This window comes from Pygocentrus nattereri, chromosome 4, assembly GCF_015220715.1.
Source record: "Pygocentrus nattereri isolate fPygNat1 chromosome 4, fPygNat1.pri, whole genome shotgun sequence".
Lineage (NCBI taxonomy): Eukaryota > Metazoa > Chordata > Actinopteri > Characiformes > Serrasalmidae > Pygocentrus > Pygocentrus nattereri.
The window spans coordinates 45,628,959-45,652,905 of NC_051214.1; the positions used below are offsets into that span (position 1 = coordinate 45,628,959).

Consider the following 23,947-nt stretch of genomic DNA (forward strand, 5'->3'; position numbering starts at 1 on the left):
GTGCTGGAGCTTATCCCAGCAGTCATCGGGTGGAAGGCAGGGTACACCCTGGACAGGTCGCCAGTCCATCGCAGGGCAGACAGACGGACACATTCACTCACACCTAGGGGCAATTTCCCATGTCCAGTTGGCCTGACTACGTGTCTTCAGACTGTGGGGGGAACCAGAGAACCAGTGGAAACCTGTGCAGACACGTGGAGAACCTCCACACAGAAAGGGCCCTGGTCACCCTACCCAGGCTACCCACCACACCACCGTGCCGCCTACATTGACAGATAACATCTCGTTTCAAACGTATTTCCTACAACGAAACAGATCTGTCAATATAGTGAGCGTTTCACTTAATAAAGGTGTGTTGGGAAAAAAAAAAAAAACGTTCTTACAAACATCTCAAAATCAGAAATATTAAATATAAGGTATTACTGACCAGATTAATTCACTTGCTGGACATTTATATAAAAATCCAGAAGCAGCAGGTTTGGGTCCAAATTTATCTCTTTCTCCAAATATTAATGATGAATAGATCAATCTGAGCTTTTATAGAAAGCAAAAACAACAAGAGCTGGTTTGCGTCTAATATTAACCTTTATTTCTTCAGAAACAAAAGACAAACATTTTCGTTAAAGAGAAAAAAAAAGATAAATGACTTATAAAAGCAATGGCAAGTCTAAAGTGCAAATACAGTCATATGCAAGTTTGAACACCACTGGTCAAAGGACGCATGTTAACACGTCCTCTACAGAGACCTACGGAGTCCTACAGGGGACATACACGGCCACGACTTAATCGTCTTGTTCCAAACGACATCCTAATGCATGGCCACAACTTCGTAAGGTGTGGGAATGAGATAATTAAGCCTTGACCACAGTTTAATAAGGCATGATCGCAACAATTGTCTCGTTCCCATGCCTTACTAAGGCGTGGACACACATCAGGATCTCATTCCTACACATTATTAAGTCACGGTCACATATTACGTTCTTGTTACCACACATTAATCCAGCATGGCCATGAATTCGGGTCTCATTCCTACACCATAGTAAATCCGGGACACAAACTGGGATCTTGTTCCCACGCATTAATAAGGCGTGGCCTCGCCTTATTTTTATTTATACACAATGTCACCAGCAGGGGGCTGTAGAGAGCACAATTAAATGTCATCTATGAGCCAAGTTTAGTGCACAAGCTTCTTTCAATTTATTTGCTGAACTCATGTCTGGAAACAGAATAACAACCTTTGCACAGGCCACATTCTGCTTAATTATCTCTTGATGTGTCCAATTCAGTAAATAAACTACTTTAAAACGTCCAGGAGTGTGTGCTCAGTACAGAATGTGTTAACGTATTTTCACAAGTGGGCAGAACATTTAAATTGACCAGGGGCGCCCAAACCTTTGCACACCACTGCAACAGTTGGATACAGTATGGACAGTACAACCGCGGACACAGATAAAAACCTACAACCACGTCAAATCTCCTGAAACCATATTAAAAAGAAACAAACAAAGGAAGCAGCAAAACTAAAAGCCACGTACATTTGAATAACGCAAACCACAGACCTGAGCATCTCCGCGAAATCAATGCTCAAACAGACCTGCAGGACTTTTCACAAACGATTTCGGTGTTAAACTGAAAAAACTGAGCAAATGACAGAAAATTTGACAGAAAAATGACAGAAAAATTCAGACAGACTTGAACTTTGGTTTAAGTGATGAGTAATCCTGCTTCGTGAAATCCCTGAATCTGTGAGCAACATGGATTTTTGGGATTTTTTTTTTTTGGGACCCAACATGAACAAATCCCTTAAAATGACTGAAACCTTTGTGGGGCGGTTTCCTGGACTAAACTGCTAAACCAGTGGTAAATTAGCACTGGAAATTAGTTCTTGGACAAGCTTTAGGTTTAAAAAAAAAAAGGAGAAAAAATCGTTGTAAGGGAAGGTGACTAGTAGTCATAGACTGTATGGAACTATTCTCAACATTGTATATCATATTATACGTTACTTATTTCAGGCAGCAAGATTTAGGCAAGAATTGGACTTAGACAATTAAAGCTCATATACATTCATCCGGTTTAAATGCAATTCTCAAGTGAAAGTCTGTAGCGCTACACTTGCCTGTATTCAAATATATACATTTCAGCTGAAGCATAGCCTTCAGATACGAGCCCCACAGCTACAGAGATCACAGAATAAAACGTACATCTTACCTCAGGACCATCAAAAATAAATATAGAATCAGATATGTGGTTTCGCCGTCTCATTCAGAGCCTGTGCGTTACCCTCCGAAGTGCTGCCAGGCATCTCTGCGACTACAAGCACACTATTCAAATACACAAACGACACACTGAGACATGCTCGGACTGTAAGCGGTGGCTTTCAGCATGCATGTGGAGGGATGCGGAGGGCGGAGGCAAGTTAGCTCGGAATGTCGGAGCTGTTGTTGCGGTTTCCGTATTTGTGGTGGATGAAGAGCAGCACCACTCCTAGGACAAAGCAGATGGAGCCCACAGTCATGTAAGCAATACCTAGGAAGGGGTTCTTTCCTCCCATCCACGAGATGGTGCTCAGGATCATACGCTTACGGCCCTCGAAGCTGTGCACGGGATAATCTGGGAGAAACGGGTTAGGGAAATTCAGCAGCATCCAAACTGGCAATGAAATTAAAGGCGCTGAAGCGACGACTCACTGGCTTCTTTGATGAAGATACTTATCGTTGATGTCTCAACAAAACCTTGTTTCTCCCAAATGGTCATTTTACAAGAGAACGGAAAAGCTTAATTTACTGAATCTTATGACAAAAGTTCAAATAAAAATAATTTTTCCGAGTCAATTCGGAACATTTCTGTTGGTTCTGTCATCATGAAGTTTTCACACAATTAAAAAAAAAAAAAAAAAAAGTTTCAAATTGAATGAAAGAAAAAAAAAAAATGAAGAAACTAATTTTCTTCTAGTTTCCTCTAGTTTTGCTCTAATAGCGGTTTTAAAATGCTGGAGTACTCCTTTAAGCACAAAAGACATTCAAATTATTATTCAAAATGCCAAAGCCGCTCTCCTCTCAAGGTGAAACTTAAAAAAAGTTACATTTTTCATTTGGCAGTACAACAATAAATATCAATGAATAATACGTTTAAAAAACCTAAATTAAAAATAATAAATATCTACATTCTCCACTCTGACAATGACAAAAAAGTATAAATCACTTTATAATTTCTAATTTACATTTCATATTTACTTTTATTGTTTGTTTGGTATTTTATTCTTTGACATATTTTGCATTTTATTTTACAAAACTGCTTAAACAATTTATTACAAATTATTGCTTTGTTATGTTGTTTATACATTAATGCATATACAACTATTAACATGTCATCATTTACAGTGTATAGACACTGTAGTGACACGCACAACTGCATTGTAACCTGCGTAATATTTATGCGATACTTACTTATTACTGCAGATATTTTATGGTTTTCTTAGTATCTTTTATTCTATAAGCTTTGCTTCTTCTATTCATGCATCTGTATTATAACACATGGCAATACTTCTGCTCTTTCTGCTCTCTACTGTTCTTTGTGCTGCTGTAATAGACGACTTTCCCCTCTGGGATTCGTAAAGTGTTCGACTGGTTGAAAACTCAGCTCACTAAATTCTCTCAGCTGCCTGTGAGAAGAGCTCTCTCATCAATAAAAACCAGGAAAAGCACAGAGACTGCTTTCAATCTTAGTAACAAATCTATAAGTGCATGGCCCACAAACAACATAGAACCCTGTTTAGGTTTGTGCACCACAAGGGTCACATTCTTCACTAATTACCACACACCCAACAGAGCAGCATAGCTCTCAGTCTGACTGGTATGCTGAAAGGATACTGTACGTGACTTCCAGTGTGTAGTTGCCCCTGGGCAGCGTGGGCGTCATGTTGTTCTTCTTCTGGATAATGCGGTAGAGTTTCCTGAAAGTGGGCAGGGCAGCTGTGCGCATCCAAACAATTAAGTCTTCATTAATGAAGCCATTGTTCTCTGGGTCAGAGTCCAGCTCGTAGACCGGCTTGCGCCAGTTAACCGGCTTTGTGGTGCCTGAAAAAGGAAACAATCGCTTCAGAGAGAGAAAAGCTAAAACCTGTTCCACTGCCTGCCGAGTTAATGTTCCTTCAAAAGCAGTTACACATGAACGCTACAATAAATGTGTTATGAATATGAATTGCTATGACTTGCAAACCCATCATCAGTTGCCTAAATCTGTAACTTGACTTTCTTTTTTGTGCGCACACACTTGTTACTAGGCATGTGCCAATATAAAAACTCAATACCACGATAATTGCTCAACCTATTATTACTATTTAAATATTCTTATACGCTGAATTAAGAGAAAAGGATTCATTCATTTCAGTGCTTTTTTGGACCATTCTTATAGGAATCTTTAATGTCTTTCACTTCCTCTAGATTTTTTCAAGCTGTGACAGACCCGCTATCCAGCGCATTAAGTATTAAAGGATGGCCCAGGAATCTTTACCATGAGCTGTGAAGATTCTCAAAGAAATGTACAAACACAAATTGAGTTTAGTTTTTTCTTGTTATTTAAATACCAGTAAGAGTCCTTGTGCAAGATTCCTAACATTCACCTAGCTCTTTAACTGGATTAAAGTGTAAGTTGACTGGCATAAATGCAGGAACACCTCCACATACAGTTATATACAAACGTTTGAACACCCCTGGTCAAATGACATGTTCTGTCATATTTTCACTTAGGAAATCAACACGGAACACGAGTAAAATTAGTCTCTCTTTTTTGTGCACAATTTCCATTTATTGTCATAGTTATACTATATAGCACATTTGTAATAAATAAAAATATTACCTTGGAAAACAGCTGTCAGGTTCGCATTGCTGCCACCAGGGTTTCTGAATTTCACATGCTTATCTGTCCACCAAGCAATGCCCTTCTTCATCAGTGGAATCGGGGTGCGGGTTTCATTGGGATCGATGTAAAACAATTCCAATGTGTCTATGGGGATTAGGAAGAAATTTTTTTTATTTATTTATTTTTTAAATTGATGAAACACACTGGAAAAATCATTAAGGGTTTGTATCATGCTTTATTGTATTAAGATTTCCCTTTGTCTTACCATTAAACATGCTGTTAGCAATTGCTCCACATGGGGCAATGGGCTTTTCATTTGTGTGATACGGCTCACATTCTTTACTGGGGCTCTGTGATTAAAACAAGTTGAGTTAACTACCAATCTATAAGCTGTATAGCAAAATTCAAGCTAATTACTCATTAAATTGAAGTACTACAGGATGATGCTTTATTCTGCAGTGCTAAATGTTTATCCATACCTTCAGTGATGAGAGGTCTCCATTCAACTGGCTGTCATCTCTGGATTTAACATAGCGTCGATGGTTTTGGTAGAAATTTGACAGGCCATAGTACATAAACACATTGCCCTGAGAACGCAAAGGAAAAAAATTTGTCTTTATGCGTCCAAAAAAATGTTTGTTGATCGTCTAAAGTCAGGGGTGTCCAATCTTTCCGCAAAGGCCCGGTGCGGCTGCAGGTTTTCATGCCAAACAAGCTGAAGCACACCCGATTTCTACTTGTTCTAATGTCTTCAAACATTTCATCAGGTGACCTCCTGCTTTGTTAGTGAAAAACTGCGTCCACACTGGCCCTCTGTGGACACGACTGGACACTTGTGGTCTAAGTGAAAAGAAGGTGATGCATCATCTGCAGGGAACACACTACATTTTAAAGCACAAGTACTGGTTATGCTGAATCTAACCTGCTGGATTGAAAATAAAACATAAAACTATTGCCTGTGCAAAAGTTACGGCACATTTAATATTATAAATTAAGCAAATAAACAGAAACTGAGAAAAGTCACATTTAAGTCTGTTCCCAGAAGATGTCCCACAAAGCCGTAATAAATACAGCTGACAGGGATTAGGCCAATCTGCCTGCTCACCTCAAAGGGCTGGTTAAGAGAGAAGGTCAGTGTACATGTGCACAGTGTCGTGCTGTTCCAGCTGTAGGTCTGAGAGCAATTGTAGCACGGACTCGATGGGTCTGTCCCGGTGTAATCGATCTGTTAACAACATAAAGAGGGGATCAATGTAATTCCATTTTAAGCCAACAAGCTGAGTCACAGCAGAAAAACAGGAAAAAGTGCAGCCAAGAAGAGCTAGAAGAACATAAAGGTAACAGGAGTAAGAAGAGGAAGGATTAGTACAGGGACAACACGGTACTACTCAGCACTACCGCAGAAACTCATAGGCCACAGACCTCAGAGTCACATGTAGAACAGAGTCACATGCCTGTATTAGAAACTCCAGGTCTAGGATGGTTTTCCTTACGGCAGGAAAAAACACTGCTGTCACACCAAGAGGTAAACAAAAGTTCACCAAAGCCGATACGTTTTGTCACACAGACGTTTATCCTGTGAATGTTGCCGGACCCTCTAAATTACCCTGTCTGCACACCACCAGTGATGAAAGCGACAGTGCAGCCAGGCGTCGTGCGTTTTTATTCGGAGCCAGCGACAATCAGCAGCGCGACTGCTGGTGACGCAATGAAGCCATCAGCCCTGCTCAGCCTTCTGCAAATAAGCAGTGGCACAGCGTGATATTCAATCATTAAAATGTACTTACTTTGGTTCCTCATAACTTGTGACCTCAATATATTAATTTATGACCTTAATATATTAACTTGTGGCCCCTACATAGTAAACTGTGGCCTCATTATAGTCAGATGCAGTATCAAAATATTAATTTGTGGCTTCAATATATTAAATAGTAACCCCATGACACCAACTGGCAGCCTCATTATATTATTTTGTTGCCTCATTTGAGTAATCTATGGCTTCAATATGTTAATTTGTGGCCTCTTTGTAGTAACTCGTGACGTTTGTGGCCTCATTAGAATAACTTGTAGTGTCGATATATTAATGTGTGGCCTCAATAAATTAATTTGTGGCCACGGATTATTAAAAATAATCCGAATAAATGATCACTTGGAGGCTGTAGTCGGCAGCCCACACTGTTTGTGCCGTCTTCGCTCCCGGTTTACCTCGAACTCCCTGATGTTGTTGGAGGTGACGTACAGGCCGATGCCGATGGGGATGAAGATGAGACCGATGATGAAGAAAGCGGGCAGCACGGTCCCCGCGGTCAGGATGGGCTGCCAGGCCGGCAAACGCTGCTGCTTGAAGGCTGTGTTGTCGGGCTTTCTGCTCCTGCTGGCGCTCTCCCCGGGGCCTGCAGCCCCGGCCCGGTGTCCGTCCTCCTCCTTCGCGTTGTAGCCGGACGCCATCGGAAAGGTAAGGCTAACTTGTCCTAGCCTCGCTGCACTAATTCAGCCCGAAAAAGCAGCTGTCCGCGGCTCTAACCTAACCTCTACCTCTATTAATACCACATACGGCTTCTGGGACCCTCAGTCTCCTTTCTGAGCCCTGCTGAGTTGACCGGAGCTGCTGTTTTGTGGTGTATTTTCAGGTTTGTGATCCTGAAGCTCAGGCGCTTCTTCCCGGAAGTTTTGACAGCGCCGTGTCCGTGCGTGATGACGTCAGACGTTCGGCTTTCAATACGCAGACGTGACGGAGATTTTTAAATAAAAAAAGGTGTAAACATATATATACATATATATATATATATAATGTGTGCGTGTGTTATATATATATATATATATATATATATATATATATATATATATATATATATATATATATATATATATATATATATATATATTTTTTTTTTTTTTTTTTTTTTTTTTTTTTTTTTACACTCACCGGCCACTTTATTAGGTACACCTGGCTTGTAAAAGGTTGGACCCCCTTTTTCCTTCAGAACTGCCTTCATTCTTCGTGCCACACTTTCAACAAGGTGTTGGAAACGTTCCTCAGAGATTTTGGTTGGTTATTTGAGTTCCTGCTGTCTTTCTATCATCTGGAACCAGTCTGCCCATTCTCCTCTGACCTCTCACATCAACAAGGCATTTTCATCCACACAACTGACTGCTCAGTGGATATTTCCTCTTTTTCGGACCATTCTCTGTAAACCCTAGAGATGGTTGTGCGTGAAAATCCCAGTAGATCAGCAGTTTCTGAAATACTCAGACCAGCCCGTCTGGCACCAACAACCACGCCACGTTCAAAGTCCCTTAAATCCCCTTTCTTCCCCGTTCTGATGCTCGGTCTGCACTTCAGCAAGTTGTCTTGACCACCTCTACATGTCTAAATGCAGTGAGTTGCGGCCGTGTGATTGGCCATTTAGCTATTTGTGTTAACGAGCAATTAAACAGCTACCTAATAAAGTGGCCGGTGAGTATATATAATGTGTGTGTGTGTGTGTGTGTGTCTATGTATATATATTAACATTGCATAACATTGATTAAAAGGTCAGTTTAAAAGGTGTTTTTGAAAATATAAATAATATTTAAATATACCTACAGGATAAATCTTTTAATAATAGATTATATTTACTTTTAATTATATATACCTGTGTGTATATGTATGTATGTATGTATGTATATAGGTGCATAAAAAATAAGAGAACACACTTATGCACATTTTAATACACAATTACTGTTTATTTGCTGAAGTTAACATATTAAAAAAAACGAAGACATAAAATGTAGCCTATGCAAAAGTTATGGCACAAGTTGTGTTTATGTTTTATTTTTATCATTTGTTAAGCTCAGCAAATAAATAGCATATGTGTGCATTTTTGTCTGTGATTTTCTGAGAAAGAGTTGTTGAGATTCACTCTGAGTTGTGTAATGTTTACTAATATAAAACTATTGGATATGAAAAGTTTGAAAAATAAATAGAAAATATGATATGGCGGGAAATGTATTTACACCAGGTCTGAAATTTAAAACAATTAGTGGGATAGAATTAAATGAAATGATTGTATATTCTTCAACAGTATTAAAATCATGTAGATGACAATATAGCATATGATAACTATGTAATTATGTCTTTATTAAAAATGCCCATAGCCTACAGATTTGCCCTCACTCACTCACTCCTCCCTCTCTCTCTCTCTCACTCACTCAGTCTCACTCTCAGTCTTTCTGGTGAACAGTAATGAACACAACTGTGTCACACCTCAGACACGCTGACAAAATGTTCTTGTTTATTGAAAGTAACTTCAACTGTAAGTTCAGTGTGTGCCAGTCCACTCAGTCTAAACACAGTTCAGTCATGACTCTACGCGATGTGCAGCTTAACTTCGGCCCACACGTCCTTCCACTGTCAGTATTCTGTCCCAGAACACGTTACTGGACTGACCAGAATGTACCACACATGGTTAAAATCATCTTCCAACGTAAAGGCCTCGTCTTTTTACAAACAGCGAGTCTCACTGTGTGCTTTTCCTCCTAAAACCACACGGTGCTCGTCCACAGCAATGACACCAAGAAGCAAAACAATGGAAAAATGACTAAATCAAGAAAACAATTACAGACTAATTGTAGGTCCCTACAGTTCTGAGGCCTCTCCCCTCAATTATTAATTCACTCAGAAGAGTCCAGTCCTGGTCCTGGAGATCTACCACCCTGCAGAGTTTAGCTCCTCCCCTGATTTAACACACCTGATCCAGGTCCCGAAGGTTCCAGAGGTGTCTGAATGTCAGAGCCGGGATCTCTCCAGGTTAAGACTGAACACCCCTGATTTAAGGGGGACAGTTTGCTGAATCTTAAGCAAGTGTCTCTTTTCTTGGAACCACAAGCATTAACTTTCCATTTTATAGCCCATCTTCTGATTCCATGAGAAGAGCCCCTGCTGAAAGAACCTATAGAAACCACTGTGTTTCTGTTGGTTGCTGATGGTTTTGTAATGCGTTTTGGCTTTTTCACTGGGTCAGTATCACAGTGTAAATGATCCAGATGGTGTAACAGGTGACCAGTGGCTAATTCTAAGTGCATGTGATGAGATGCATTCCTAATGAGATCTGAAGGTGTTCTACAGGAATATAGTGTCTCTATGGGAAACAGTTAAGCCAAGTCCCATTATGCAAATACAAAACTATTAGGTTTTCATCCTAATGGTTTCTTATGGGGTCCTTTTCAGCAGGAGTGTCAAATTGTGTCTACAGCAATCCAATGTAATGGATAAGAAACAGAAATCTGATAATAAGATTTTTTCAAGCTTAAATATATTAAATCAAAGTTCATCATTTACGCAATGCAGAAAAACCTTTTAACATAAGCGAATAAGGCGGTTTTCTTTATTCTTAAAGGAATATGGGCAATCTTTTAGTTCAGTCTGAAATATTAATAAATAATAGTGATTTTTACATCAAACCTGTGGCATGTGTGTCTGTCTCTACATTAAGACTGCATGATTCAATCCAACATGAAAACAATACATTTAGGAACAGTATCATTTATATGTCTGCTTTGAGTTTGATGTGTTACTGAGTCAGATCTGTTCACGGTGGAGGTGATGGGAACCAGATGTCCTTCTCTAAAAGCTCTCTCACAGTGTTGCCTGATGTGTGAGACATTGTTTTACAGTAGTTTTGTGATATAGTTCTGGCCTAAAATGTATTTTAAGCTATTCATTGTATATACATAAGGGTGTGAAAGTCTAAAAAAAATTATTTTTCAGATTTATCACTGTTTTACCATTATCAACGTTCTATACAAAACTCAGAAGACCTGTACGTGTAGTTTCACTGGCGGTTTGGATAGTACATAAAATAGCTCTATTTGTGTTTTAGACATGGGTGGTGCGGTGGGTAGCCCTGTCGCCTCACAGCGAGGGGGCACTGGGTTCGATTCCCCGGCCGGGTGACCGGGGTCCTCTCTGTGTGGAGTTTGCATGTTCTCCCAGTGTCTGCTTGGGTTTCCTCCGGTTTCGTCCCACAGTCCAAAGACATGCAGTCAGGCCAATTGGACATGTTACATTACCCCTAGGTGTGAGTGACTGTCTGTGTCTGTCTGTCTGCCCTGCAATGGAGTGGCGACCTGTCCAGGGTGTATCCTGCCTTCTGCCCAATGATCACTGGGATAGGCTCCACCGACCCCGAGGGAGAAGTGGCTTAGAAAATGGGTGGGTTTGTGTTTTAGACATGGTGACCCCTGGTTCCTATCACCACCACTGTTAAGAAATCTGACTTTGTTTACATCTCAACCACAGAATTATACAGAAATTTAGAAAAATAGGTGGAATTACTCTTTAAGCGACTAGAGGAATAAGTGACATCACAGGCCTTCAAAGATTTACTGCTCAAAAACTGACATTATAAGGTCTAACCTTTAGAACAAGGACCCGGTTTTGCTTGAAGTATTACACTGATTGTGTTTCTCACTGTTACTTGACACAAAGAGATAAAAGGCTACTGTGAAAGTCACCTTTAAGTGAGAGCAATATGTAACTGAAACAGCAGAGGAAATACATCAATTTTTGACTCAAAACATTTTCATGACTAAACGTTTCATATCATGCAAAGCTGAAGGTGTTAGTGGCAGTGACCTTATGGAATTACTCACCATGTGTCACCACACCATACGGCTGCCACAACTGAATCAGACTTTCTTTAAACTTTACATTTTTCTGAATGATTCAGTGGCTGAAATGTAAACAGAGTCACAGGGTCGGGTGTGAAATGGTTGATTGTACAGACTTTTCTTTACGGTGGTGGTGATAGGAACCAGGGGTCGCCATGAATACAGAACCGGCGAACCTACATGTGTCTCCTGAGTTTACATATATGATGTTGATAATGTTGATGACAGTAAAATGGGAGAAAATCTGGAAGTTGTCTTTGGGGACTCTTCTGCCTCACAGCATCTTGCATATATCCCTTCGCGATGACTGGATTACAATTAATGGATTTAAATCAATTATCATAAAACAAGACATCAGGCATCAGGCTGTGAATTCATGACCACTTCTTCTAATAATTTTCTATGAGGGAACTTTTAGTGGTGGACGTCTGGTTCCACTTAATTCCGTAAAATTTTGGAAAAATGGGTGGAGTTCACCTCTACTGTACCTACAATACAGAGGAGTAAATCTCTAAACTCATTCAATTTCATTTGATTAGGGCTCTTCCGGAAGCAATTCAATGCCTGATGACATCTCGATTATTATTTTGGTACAATTAAAAATTCTTTAAATTCCTTTTAGAAATGCACTGGAGTGGCTACAGGATATACACTAGTGGAATAAAGACAACAACAAAAACATCAGCCTTTTTTGGCCATTTTTAGCCTGAAAATTAGTTTTTGGACAAAAAAACGAGCACAAACTTTATTAAATATTATTATAATCCATTATAATCGATTCTAACAGTCCAAAATTGATGCAGGTGGACCGCCACCTTCAGCTGCATTGTCACACCCGTAGTGTATCATGAGTGTTGCTTCATGTTCTTGTGCATGTCACCAACATGCATTTCGCCAGCTTCCCAGTGTAGCTGGGCTCCGAAGGTTAATGGTCAGAGCGACTCTGGTGTTGACCCCTGTGCCTGTGGATGAGCGGACAGGAAGGCTCCGTATCTGAGCTGCGGAGATGTTTACAAAGCTGAAGGCCTTAGTGCTAAACCACAGTCTCAGCGCGGCTCGATAGTCATGTGGAGCACAACATTTTCTGTGGGTGAAAACAAGGACAGTGAACAGACATCCTAAAAACCTCGGCCTGCTGCTTACTCACTGGAAGATGCTGTGCAAGATTACTGATGGTGCTGACCAGAGGTGTGTAGATTAGCCTACAGTCCACTTGTTCCAAAATATGGCCAATGTGGCTGAAGGTTTTCATTCCATCAGAGCAAGAGCTCGAATGCTCAGCTGATGAGGACTGAAATCACCTGATTAAACGAGTGGGATCCGGTTTGCTTCTGCTTGAAAACCTGTAGCCACACCAGCCCTTGGCAGATATGAATGGACAACCATCCATGACTGGCCCTCACTCATACAGTAGAAGTTTTGTTATTTCTGTGCTGCAATGAGTCACGTAGAAACAAAGCTAGCTTGGCCAAAAACAGTTTAAAAGTGTCAGGTTCAAGAACAGGAGTACTTAAAGGAGAATTCCACCCTTTCTTCTAAATTAGTGCATAATTAAACGGCTGACATGTAAACCGAGTCATACAGAGCGCTTTGGTGTGAAATGCTCCATTCTAGAGAAACTTAGAGACTCAGAACCGTTCACAGTGGCGGTGATAGGAACCAGACGTCTACCTATAAAATCTTCTTCACAAAAGGTTACATTATGTAGTTATGAATAAACTTACTGATGTCTGAGACATTGTGTTCCTAAAGGTTTGAGGTCTCCATCTAAAAACTCAGAAGACATGTAGGTTCACTGTCCATTATGCATAGTAAATAAAAGGTCTATATCTGTGTTGTAGTCATGGCAACCCCTGGTTCCTATCACCACCACTGTAAAGAAATCTGAGTTCCTATAATCAACCATTTCACATCAAACCACTCGGAATGACTTTGCTTACATCTCAATGACCGAATCATATAGAAAAACTTAAAAATCAGTGAAATTCTCCTTTAAATTATAGAACTCCAGTAGAACTTCTGAGCACATCCAGCATCTATCAGCATAAGAGCCAAACCTGTTAGTCGCTATTCTTCTCTTTTTCAGGAAGATACTTTCTTACTAAGATAGGACAGACTCTCAAATTAAAAGAAGCTTTACGTTATGAACCCCTAAAAGGTTCTTTACACTCACAACACCTTTTCTTTTTTATAGAACCAAAAATATCTTTAAAATCTTTAAGGGTTCATTAGTATAAGCAATGGCTCTATTTAGAACCCTGAGTTCTGTATGGAACATTTGCATGCTTGCATGTGCTTTTGGAAGGTGAAATAGTTTTTCAGATTCATGGTGAATGTGTTGTATATGATTTCTGAAAATGCCATGAACCATGAACACTCAAAGAGGCCTTTGCATGATTTGACATCTCTTTGTATTGTATGTACACAGCTCTTACATTGTGTGTAAATTTCATGATGAAGGGACCAAAAGAAACGACCCAAAATGACTCGGACAAATGTCTGGTTGCATTAATTTACATTTAAAGTAAAGTAGGTTTTTTATATATATAATTTTTATTTATATACATACATTTTTGGCATAATTTATAAATACCAGTTGGCTTTTATATTGTCTGTAAATTTCGTGTTGACCTGACTAAACAAACTGACCCAAGAGTTCTGCTACTTTTTATGTCAAGCTTGTTACAATAGAAGAACATTCTTTGGTGCTACATAGAACCATTTTCAAAAAAAGGTTCTATATAGAAACATCTACCACACGTTCTCCAACAATCTGAAGAACACTTTAATTACACAAAGAACCATATAACAATGCAAAGGGTTCTTTGAGTGTACACGGTTCTACCTATCTATCAGTCCGAAGAACCATTTCACCATGCAAAGAACCATTTAGGTCTAATATGGTTCTATGGTTCTAAATAGCCATTCAACCCATGAAGGACCATCTTTTTTAGTGTGTAGATGAAACGGAGTAAATGGAACTGCTTACTGCTGACCTCTGGTGTTGACACTGAAGTTCACTGAGATTTTCAGTTTTCCTGTATGGTAGTAATTCTTTAGAAGATGTAAAGTTGCTGTAAATCAGCTTTTTAGTGACCTTCATATCTTCATAAATGAGTGTCCTTAATATGTAACCTGTCATACATGTGACTGTGACTCATGTCTGCAGTTTTTGAAAATCCCATAGAGTTTACACAAATTCAGTCCTGATTATATTGATCAAATATGAATGTGAGATCATGCAGATTATTTGCTGCTAAAAATAGCTAATATTACAATCCCATTCCCAAAAAAGTCTCAGTGCTGTGCAAAATGTAAATAAAACAGAATGCCATGTTGTGCAAAGCATTTAAACCCTACACTCTTAGCAAAAAGGGTTCTATACAGTACCTTGTAACAGGCTTGTAACAGTAGTGGAGCCCTTTTTGTTGCTCTACTGGACCCTTTTCAAAAACAATCTACGACACATTCTCCATCCATCTGAAGAACCGTTTCACCAAGCAAAGAACCATTTAATTATGCAGAGGGTTCTTTAAGTGTTCAGGGTTCTCTATGGAACCATTTTTCTTAACTAAAGAACCCTTTTTAAAGAGTGTATATTTAAATGAAAATAGTGTGAAGACAAGATATCAAAGGTTAAAACAATTTTTTATATATATATATTCCCATTTTGAATTTGATGCCAGCAACATGTTTCCAAAAAGTTGGTATGGGGGCAACAAAGACACCTGGTGTAACATTTCACAATTAATTAGGTTAACTGGCACCATCAGTAGCATGAGTGAGCAGCTGAGAAGCGTTATTCTTGAACTGTTGCACTATTTGCCTTTGAAGCCGATGCCTCTTTATATACCCAATCGTGTGACTGACTTGTTGCCGTTTAACCCAATTAGTTGTGAGATTTTCCACCAGGTGTGTTTTTAAGCGTTATGAAACAGGACTAAAATCTGACTGGCTGAGCTGCGTTCAAAGCCATTGTAAAATTAAGTTAAATTAAGTGATACTTTTTTTTTAATCCAACCTCTGCATTTAATCCATCCATGAAGTGAAACACCACATACACACTAGGGGCAGTGAGCACACTTGCCCGGAGCAGTGGGCAGCCCTATCCACAGCACCCGGGGAGCAGTTGGGGGTTAGGTGTCTTGCTCACCTCAGTCATGGACCGTCGGCACTGGGGATCAAACCGGTGACCTTCCGGTCACAGGGCCAGTTCCCTAACCCCCAGCCCAGGACTACCCCCAATCCATGATATAGACACACCTATGACCGCTTCACAACATGTGAAGATGACTGCGCGAATGGACCGCCGAGTGCACTGACGAAGTAAGAACCTGTTTTTTGTTTAAACTGAAAGCTGGCCACTCATATTCTTAGGCTGCTCAGCTCGCTAACAGGCTAAATAGCAAATGATGGCGAACATGCTAAACAATTCCATCACTAATATCACAGGCTTGAATTAAAGCACTTATGATATGATTCACTGTAAAAGAGCAATATAAAATACTAAAAATGTCACTTGAATGAATCACACACTTCAAATGTTTCAGTGTTTCAGTCAGAAGCCACACAAACCCCAGGCTGAATCCCAAACAGCCGTTATGCTCCCTAAATAGTGTGCTAGCTGTGAAAGTTTAGAAATTCTGTAGTACGTCATTTTTAGAGTCTGGATGTGGCAGAATCATAAGACTGTTTATAGCTATATTATTCACTGTTGGGCTGCAGGATCCAGTGTTTAAATTCCGACGTAGTGCACTATGTAGGCAGCAGGGGGACATTTGAGATTTAGCCCCAGTGTGAGCAGAGGGGCGCTGTTGGACTGCTGCTAAATGCGACTCGGTGGTAATTTGGTGACCAAAAAGTACTTATAAAGCAAAGTTTTTGCATTAAACAGCGCTGTGCTATGATGTTCATGCCTCATTCAACAGTTACTGGTTGCTTGGCAATGATACCATAATCTAAAGGAACCGCATTTCTTGGCGGAATATGTGATTATGTCGGTAATTATTAATAAAAACTTAAATTGTCCAGAAAAAATTTGCATTTTATTATAAGTTATGTCGGCTGCCTATTTATAAAAGCAATGTGTGTTACTGCCTCTTGTGGCTTATTGCTTTATTACACAACTTTACCAGTCCAGTTCAAAATGTGCTTACTTTTTCAAAAACCAACCAATTTCTCAGTTTCAGCATTTGATCTAACGTCTGTGTGCTGTGTTCAATTAAATACAGGGTACAATTGGTTCGCACATCATTGCATTCTGTTTGTATTTACATTTCGCGCAGCATCCCAACTTTTTTTAGAAATAGGGCTGTATAAACCACAAAGGAGAAAAAGCAGTGCATCATGTTGATGTTACATGTAGAACCTTTCATTCATATAAATGAACTTTTACTGGGTGTTTTAAATACAGCAGAACAGCCTTTTCAATTATAAGCAGCTTTCTGATGGACAAACAGCCAAATGATGTTAATGGATGGGAAAAGATTAGAAAATGAAGAGTATCAGCTTCAAGCTGACGAAATGATGAGCATGAAATCAATTAGACAAACAAGCAGCTGCCTCTGATGAACCTTCTTCATTCTCAGCTCCTGTTTGTCATTCCGCTCCTGTGTTGAGGCCCGAAACACAGCGCTGAATTCATCCCGGGGGCTTTTTCTACTTAAGTTGTTTCAGTTGCTTTTAATAAATGAGCAGATCGAAAGTCGTGCAAAAGACTTGTAGCTCCGTCTTTGTTGTTTTTTTACTTTCTGCCACATTTTGAAAGAGTTCCTCTCTGCACAGTGTTAAAATCTAAACCTTCGTGATGAATGAAGCAATATAAATGACTCCAAATTACTGTAAAAAATCTGGTCACATTAGCCTTAAATAGGAGTTAAGGAGGTTTTCTCCTGTAACGGAAGAATTTTGAAGATACAAGCTTTTGTTCTGAGAGCGATGACATTTCATCAAATAAATATATCAAATATATCAAAGACAAAGCTGTTTAGATTTTGTAGGAGCAGCTGATAAAAGTCCTACTTTGGGAATAAAAACACAGGCTGCACCCCACCCCCCACCCCATGTCAGCACTGGTCAGCACTCCAACCTCTCAGGTGTCTAAATCATCTTTGGACCAGGAGTTTCAACGTGTGCTTTCACATTACCCCTCAGGATCAACACACAGCTGCTTTATGCTAACAAAACCTTCGCAGCTGTTTTTCTTGCTTAACTAAAAAGTTATGGTGAAATGAAACTTCTAGAAAAGGTGGAAGTGTGCCCAAACTTTTGATGGGCAGTGTATATACTCAGTGGGTCGTCTCGGGTTTAGTGGGCTTTCTTCTGTTTTCTCTGTAATCAGAGCAGCTCTGCGGTGAAATCTAATTGAGGTGTTTATTGATGCAGTATTGCAAAATAATGACTTATTGTCTTGACATCATTTAATGTCTCATAATAATGCCTGATATTCTCAAAGGTTTGACTCAGTATCGCAAGATATTGACCTGTTTTCTGAAAATATGGAGTATTGAAAATAATGACTTGTCTTCTCAAAATTTTGAATTAGCGTAACAAAATAATTGCTTATTTTCTTAAAATAGACTCAAATAAAATATCTCATATCATATTTCGTCATATTTCATCAAAATAACCCATATTGATTGGTTATCCTGCAGCAACTTTATTTTCTTGAAATATTCACTTAATAACCCAAAAGAAATATTGAAATATTCTAAAAAAGGTCTATAAATAATCATTTCATATTTCAAAATAATGACTAATTTCCTCAAAATATTCACTCAGTATCTCAAAATGATGATTTATTTTCTTGATATATTCATTTAATATCTCAAAATTATGACTAATTCTCTCAACATATTGACTTAGTATCTGAAAATAATGACCTTTCATCTCAAACTTCTGACTTAATTTCGCAAAATAATGTCTTACTTTTCTAGAAATATTGACTTAATATCTCAAAATGATTTTTTTTTTTAAATTTTGAGATACCACGTTGAAATAATAACAGTGACTAAAATAATTACTTCCGGGTACCGAGGTGTTACTAAGCCTAAAAGTTGACATAACGCTGCCAGAAGCAGAAAAGAGGAAATTATTAGCTCAACTGGAGATGGACAAATATTTTTCCTCTGCCTAACAGAAACGGCCTTCTGTATGTATGAAAACCATCAGCTGCTCTTAACATTACGTGAACATTTCAACCAGAAATGGTCCAAAATTATTGGTTACATTCCAAAATATGCTTACATTAACATACATTAAACATTTTCCTTCTTCTGCAAAGTTACCGCTTCAGACGTATGAAATTTTGTTACCACAAATCAATGCGGAGATGATACAGACACTTGAGTTGACTACATTCAATGCATTACTTGGTGGTTCATCATTGTGGCTCCATCCAAGGCCTCTGTGATCCACATCAGAAATGCAACCCTGAGCCCGAAGAACAGGAGAACATGGAGAGCAGCACTGAGCTGATGCGACTCAGCCCTCACACGATTGTTTGTCTGGGTCCCAGATGCCTCTAATTAAGCGCAAAGGGAACACAGGACGCTTCTGATAGTTGGGTCTCCGGTGTTGCGCTCATATAACTCAACAGACTGTGCGTCTTCATCGGGTCATATTTCATTACTGACGCATTGGAAGAAGGACATCATTTCCAAATCAGGCTTTTTGGCTGCACAGCGTGACTTTCAGAACAGTTCAAATGTGATGAAATGAGCAATTGCGACACAACAGATGTTTGCGGCTAACGTAATAGTCGGACAATGTGGCCTACTTGAGCCATCTTCTTACGGCCTCAATGGAAAGACTTTTTAACTGTACGCTCCATGACCAGAGGGGGGCGCAAGAAAGCCAAGAAGTGATGAGTGATGAGAATGAAAAATCTGCTTTGAGAATAAACTCATTTAGAATAAAAACACAGAGGGTCACATCACTCAGTGAGTCACCTTCTTGCCTTTTTTAGGTTCAAATACCAACATGGGACACATTTGGTAAAAGCCTCTGCTCCTGATGATTAATGATGACTGGCATGTCTAGTGAAGCACTTTATAATGCAGTTCCATTGCAAATGTAGTCATGCATGCTGGATGTACGGATAGGTCTATTAAATACAGCATTATGGATAATGTTATATTTTATGGAGGTTTCCTAATGTTCACAGTAGCACGTCAGTATAGGGGGACGTTCTAGAGGATGTTCTAGAGCCTTAACGATCCATTAGCTGGTAGTCAACAGACTGCTCAATGCAACTTTACTAAGCAACAACTAGAGTGAAATGAGCATTATTTGTGCATTACTCATCATCTTTTGCACAACATATGCCCTTGATGTGCTTTGTAAGGCCAAGAACTGCTAATTAACTGCTAATTACTACTTTATTAAGGGGAATAAAGCATTTTTTGGGAAACTGCGATTTGTATGTCATACATCACAATCTTCCACACAACATTTAAGAGTTCATTAAATCCATGGTAAGCTTATTAAGCCTATATCTGCAAATAAATTGGCTGCTTATTACTGCTTTATTATGCAGTAACTAAAGGGGAATTAAGCATCTTCTACATCACTTTTATTTGCAAATTATACACCACAATCTTTTGCACAATATTTAGACTTCCATTGTTATGCCCTTATTAAGCAGATTGAAGTCAATAACTTCTAACTAGGTGTTTATTAATACTTTATTAAGCAGTAACTAAGGGGAATCAAGTCTATTACAGAGCACCGTTAATTGTGTGTTACACATCACAATCTCTTGCACAACATTTAGGTGTCCATTATTGTCCTTATTAAACTTTGTGAAGCCAATAACTGCTAATTAAATGCTAATTACTACTTTATTAAGGTGAATTAAGCATCTTCTACATCACTTTTATTTGCAAATTATACACCACAATCTTTTGCACAATATTTAGACTTCCATTGTTATGCCCTTATTAAGCAGATTGAAGTCAATAACTTCTAACTAGGTGTTTATTAATACTTTATTAAGCAGTAACTAAGGGGAATCAAGTCTATTACAGAGCACCGTTAATTGTGTGTTACACATCACAATCTCTTGCACAACATTTAGGTGTCCATTATTGTCCTTATTAAACTTTGTGAAGCCAATAACTGCTAATTAAATGCTAATTACTACTTTATTAAGGTGAATTAAGCGTCTTCTAGCACACTTTTATTTGCATATTATAAACCGCAATCTTTTGCACAACATTTAGGTTTCCACTTTTATGCCATTATTAAGCTTTATGAAGCCAATAAATTCGAATTGTTTGCTTATTACTACTTTATTAAGCAGTAACTAAAGGGAATTTTAAAAGGCACTTTCATTGTCCTATAAATCTCAATCTTGTGCTTATCCAGCACCTGCGCTTTGGTCAATAAGACAATGTGCTTATTAATGAACCCTGCAAAGAATATGTTCTTGCAATGCGCTTATTAATTCTTAATAAGGCAGTAGTTGGTAATGAAATGGCTTATAAGCTTATTTCACTTTAGGATAGCTTAAATTAGCTTAATTCCCACAAGTTTTTAATTAATAAAGTAATTATAAGCAGCCTGTTAACTACCAGCTACTGGACTGTTAAGGTTTAAAAAGCCATAAAGTCATTATAATGCCCCCATGCTGAAGTGTTACCATAATGACTGCTGTATTGACAAATCTTCTGATAATCTGATGTGAAAATGGTGTGAGACCCGTGGAAAAAAGAGGCAATGTAGCAAAGTTCAGGGTGGAAAAAGCCAAAACGATTTATTTACTCTTGATGTGAGGAAATCAAAGAAAACATATTATATTAATTTTTTTTTTCCTGGAAACCTCCACAAGCAACTCTCATACCAAACAGAACATGAGTGAAATGATAAATGAAAACAGCTTCAGAAGAAAACCCAGCTAAGGGGTTAGTAACATTGTGCTGTAGTAGAGAAGAAAGATGATGCGTTCAAGCCAACCATGACATGCAGAGAAGTGTCATACAGTCTATATATACACTGGAATGGTCTTTAGAGACCATATATTTACAACACGTTCACATGTGTCTTTATCATAAACAGTGGAGAGGATGGCGTCTGGCTTCCTGTCTTTAGTCAGTAGTGCTTAGGTTAATTCTATGGCCTTCTTAACAGCTATCAGAAAGTGCTCGGCCCTCAGCACTTGCCAGCTGTGGTGGATATTGAGCTGAACACTGCAGACTTCCTCAGTTCAATTTTCATTGACTGGCTCTCAGAGCGAGACTCTATCCTGGATACTGCAGCAAGGCCCAAAACTGCTTTGCCTGTTTTCATACCTTTTGACATAGGGATTCGCGTGGCTGCCGACCGAGATGACTGCACATCCGTCCCGGACTGGTGGCAGGAAAACAGGAAAAAGGAAGAGATAGACATGGTTGAATAGGAGATGACAGTATTTGTCTAGATTGGTTAGACAAAAACAGCTACTGCCGCAATTCGCAGAGTCCTTTTTATGGAATTAAATCAACATTTGAACCTCATTAGAAAGGAATTCTACATATTTTTAAAAATGTCTGCATAATTGAATAGTTCAAATGTAAAGAAAGTCATTCCAAGTGGTTTGATACGAAATGTATAATTCTAAAGAAACATAAGAGTCAGAACTTTTCACAGTGGTGGTGATAGGAACCTGACGTCTGAAGAGTTTAATGCCTCTAAAAGCTCCCTCAAAGAAAGCGATAACATAAAATGGTAACAAACACGTTGCGTTAAGCATGAGACTTTACTTTTTAATAGTTCTGAGATAAGATTTTGGCCTTTTGTACATTACATCTTCATGGTGGAGGGGTACATGCAGGTCGTTATAAGGCAAAATAGTCCCAGAAGAACTTTTTTTTTTCCCCCAGATTAACCACTTTCACCATCATCAACATAACATATAAAGCATGTGTAGGTTCACTGATGGATGGATAGTAAATAAAATGGCTGTATTTGTGTTGTAGACATTGTGACCCCTGGTTCACCCCTGAATCGGAACGTTTTTCTACAATGAACCATTTCAGATCAATCCACTCTGAATGACTTTGTTTACATCTCAATGATTGATATGCTGAAATATTGAAAAATCAGCGGAATTCTTCTGGATGGCAAGCCCTTTCATTGTGAATGTAATGTCCCCCTCCCCTTTGCAGAACTAGTTGCTCCTTTTATTTGTGTACAAACCATTTTCTGCCATAGTTCTGTAAAATTATGGAAAGGGATGGCCATCCACCTTATCACTGACAGTATTAGATTTGCCATACTCATATATTTCAAGCAAGCGGGAGTTGTTCAATGCTCTTATTCAATAATTACATTTAAAATGTTCAAAAAGTGGCTCTTGCATATAAATATGATATAGATTTCATGTTTGCAACCTATGTTATGCATCTGTAAGAGTCCAAAAGACATATGTACAAACCCCGTTTCATTTAAAGGGACACCTCTCAGTTAGCTACTGTGAATGTTTTAGTAGAGGGTCTTGTGCCAGAATATGCATGCTAACTCACTTCTGGTCAGGAGCTGTTGCAAAGTGCTGGTCAAACAGTTCAGAGCAATTTCATGACAAGTTAAACATGAGGGGCTTGGTCAGTTGGTGCACAAGAGGCCAAGATGACCTCTTTTAAGGTGTGCTTGGCATAATGGCTCATTCCAGTGTTAGTTAAATGGGAATGCCACCAATTTTTTTGCATAATTCAACCAGATGTAAGCAAAGTCATGAAGACTGGTTTGATGTGAAATGGTTCATTGCACAGAAGCTTACTGACCTACAGTGGTGGTGACAGAAAACACAAATACCCTTCATGTACCTTTGTCCAAAAAAACACAAGTTTCTCCAAAACGGTAACTTCAAAGGAGAAGGAACAGATGTTACTTTCCTTTTAATGCAAGCCAATGTAATGAGATGTAATGTAATGAGAATTTAGACCATTTTTATTGGTCCATTCATTGTAACATTTTGACATAAGGAAAGGGGCAGCTGCTGTGCTCAAATAATGCAGGAAAATGAATAAAACGAAGGTACGTTTTGTTTTGAGTCATGATAATATGCTTTATGCCTAAACCTTCTTAAAACTATCATCAAACAATTACTCAGCATATACATAACGATTTCACATAATAACATTCTGTGAGGGAGCTTTCAGGGGCAATAGATTCTTCAGATATTTGGTTCCTATCACTACCACTGTGAATTCTGAATTTTGCTAAGTTTCTCTAGAACATAGCATTTCACATCAAACCACTCTCGACAACGTCCACCATAACTATTTTATTAAGCAGAAATGTCAAACAATTGGTGGAACCCCCCCTTAATGGTCATACATTAGGAAATAAATTTGACTGATCTATACCTGGGCAGAGAGCTATCTAGGGAGCAGACACCCCCTGATATCATTTTGAAACATTTCAGAAGCAACTGTAATGTAGAAGATTACACATGATT

At 38.8% G+C, this 23,947-nt stretch overlaps 2 protein-coding genes across 5 annotated transcripts in view; both read right to left on the minus strand.

The window, feature by feature from the left end:
• Window positions 1-566: 566 nt before the first annotated feature.
• Window positions 567-7,562, minus strand: LOC108426311 (cell cycle control protein 50A). Its single transcript, XM_017695702.2, has 7 exons — window positions 7,066-7,562; window positions 5,966-6,085; window positions 5,340-5,447; window positions 5,126-5,210; window positions 4,858-5,004; window positions 3,870-4,076; window positions 567-2,610 (listed from the first exon to the last, which is right to left on the minus strand). The coding sequence occupies exons 1-7, from the start codon at window positions 7,306-7,308 to the stop codon at window positions 2,417-2,419; spliced, it is 1,104 nt and encodes a 367-aa protein (XP_017551191.1). The 5' UTR covers window positions 7,309-7,562; the 3' UTR covers window positions 567-2,416.
• A 3,497-nt stretch (window positions 7,563-11,059) lies between these two features.
• Window positions 11,060-23,947, minus strand: part of LOC108426310 (filamin-A-interacting protein 1) — a 61,691-nt gene continuing 48,803 nt past the window's right edge. For 2 of the 4 annotated variants that reach the window (XM_017695698.2, XM_017695699.2), the window contains exon 6: window positions 21,240-21,858. In XM_017695698.2, the coding sequence (XP_017551187.1) occupies window positions 21,661-21,858 (198 nt within the window). In that variant the 3' untranslated portion in view covers window positions 21,240-21,660. Of the gene's footprint in view, window positions 12,596-21,239; window positions 21,859-23,855; window positions 23,921-23,947 lie in introns of those variants that run through there. The other 2 variants (XM_017695700.2, XM_017695701.2) reach the window with 2 other exon arrangements.

Coding starts and splice junctions, on each gene's coding strand:
- LOC108426311 (XM_017695702.2), bottom strand. CDS start 7,308: ATGGCGTCCGGCTACAACGCGAAGGAGGAGGACGGACACCGGGCCGGG. Junction 6,086..7,065: donor ACAACATCAGGGAGTTCGAG/GTAAACCGGGAG, acceptor TGTTGTTAACAG/ATCGATTACACCGGGACAGA. Junction 2,611..3,869: donor CACACTGGAAGTCACGTACA/GTATCCTTTCAG, acceptor CGTTTCTCCCAG/ATTATCCCGTGCACAGCTTC.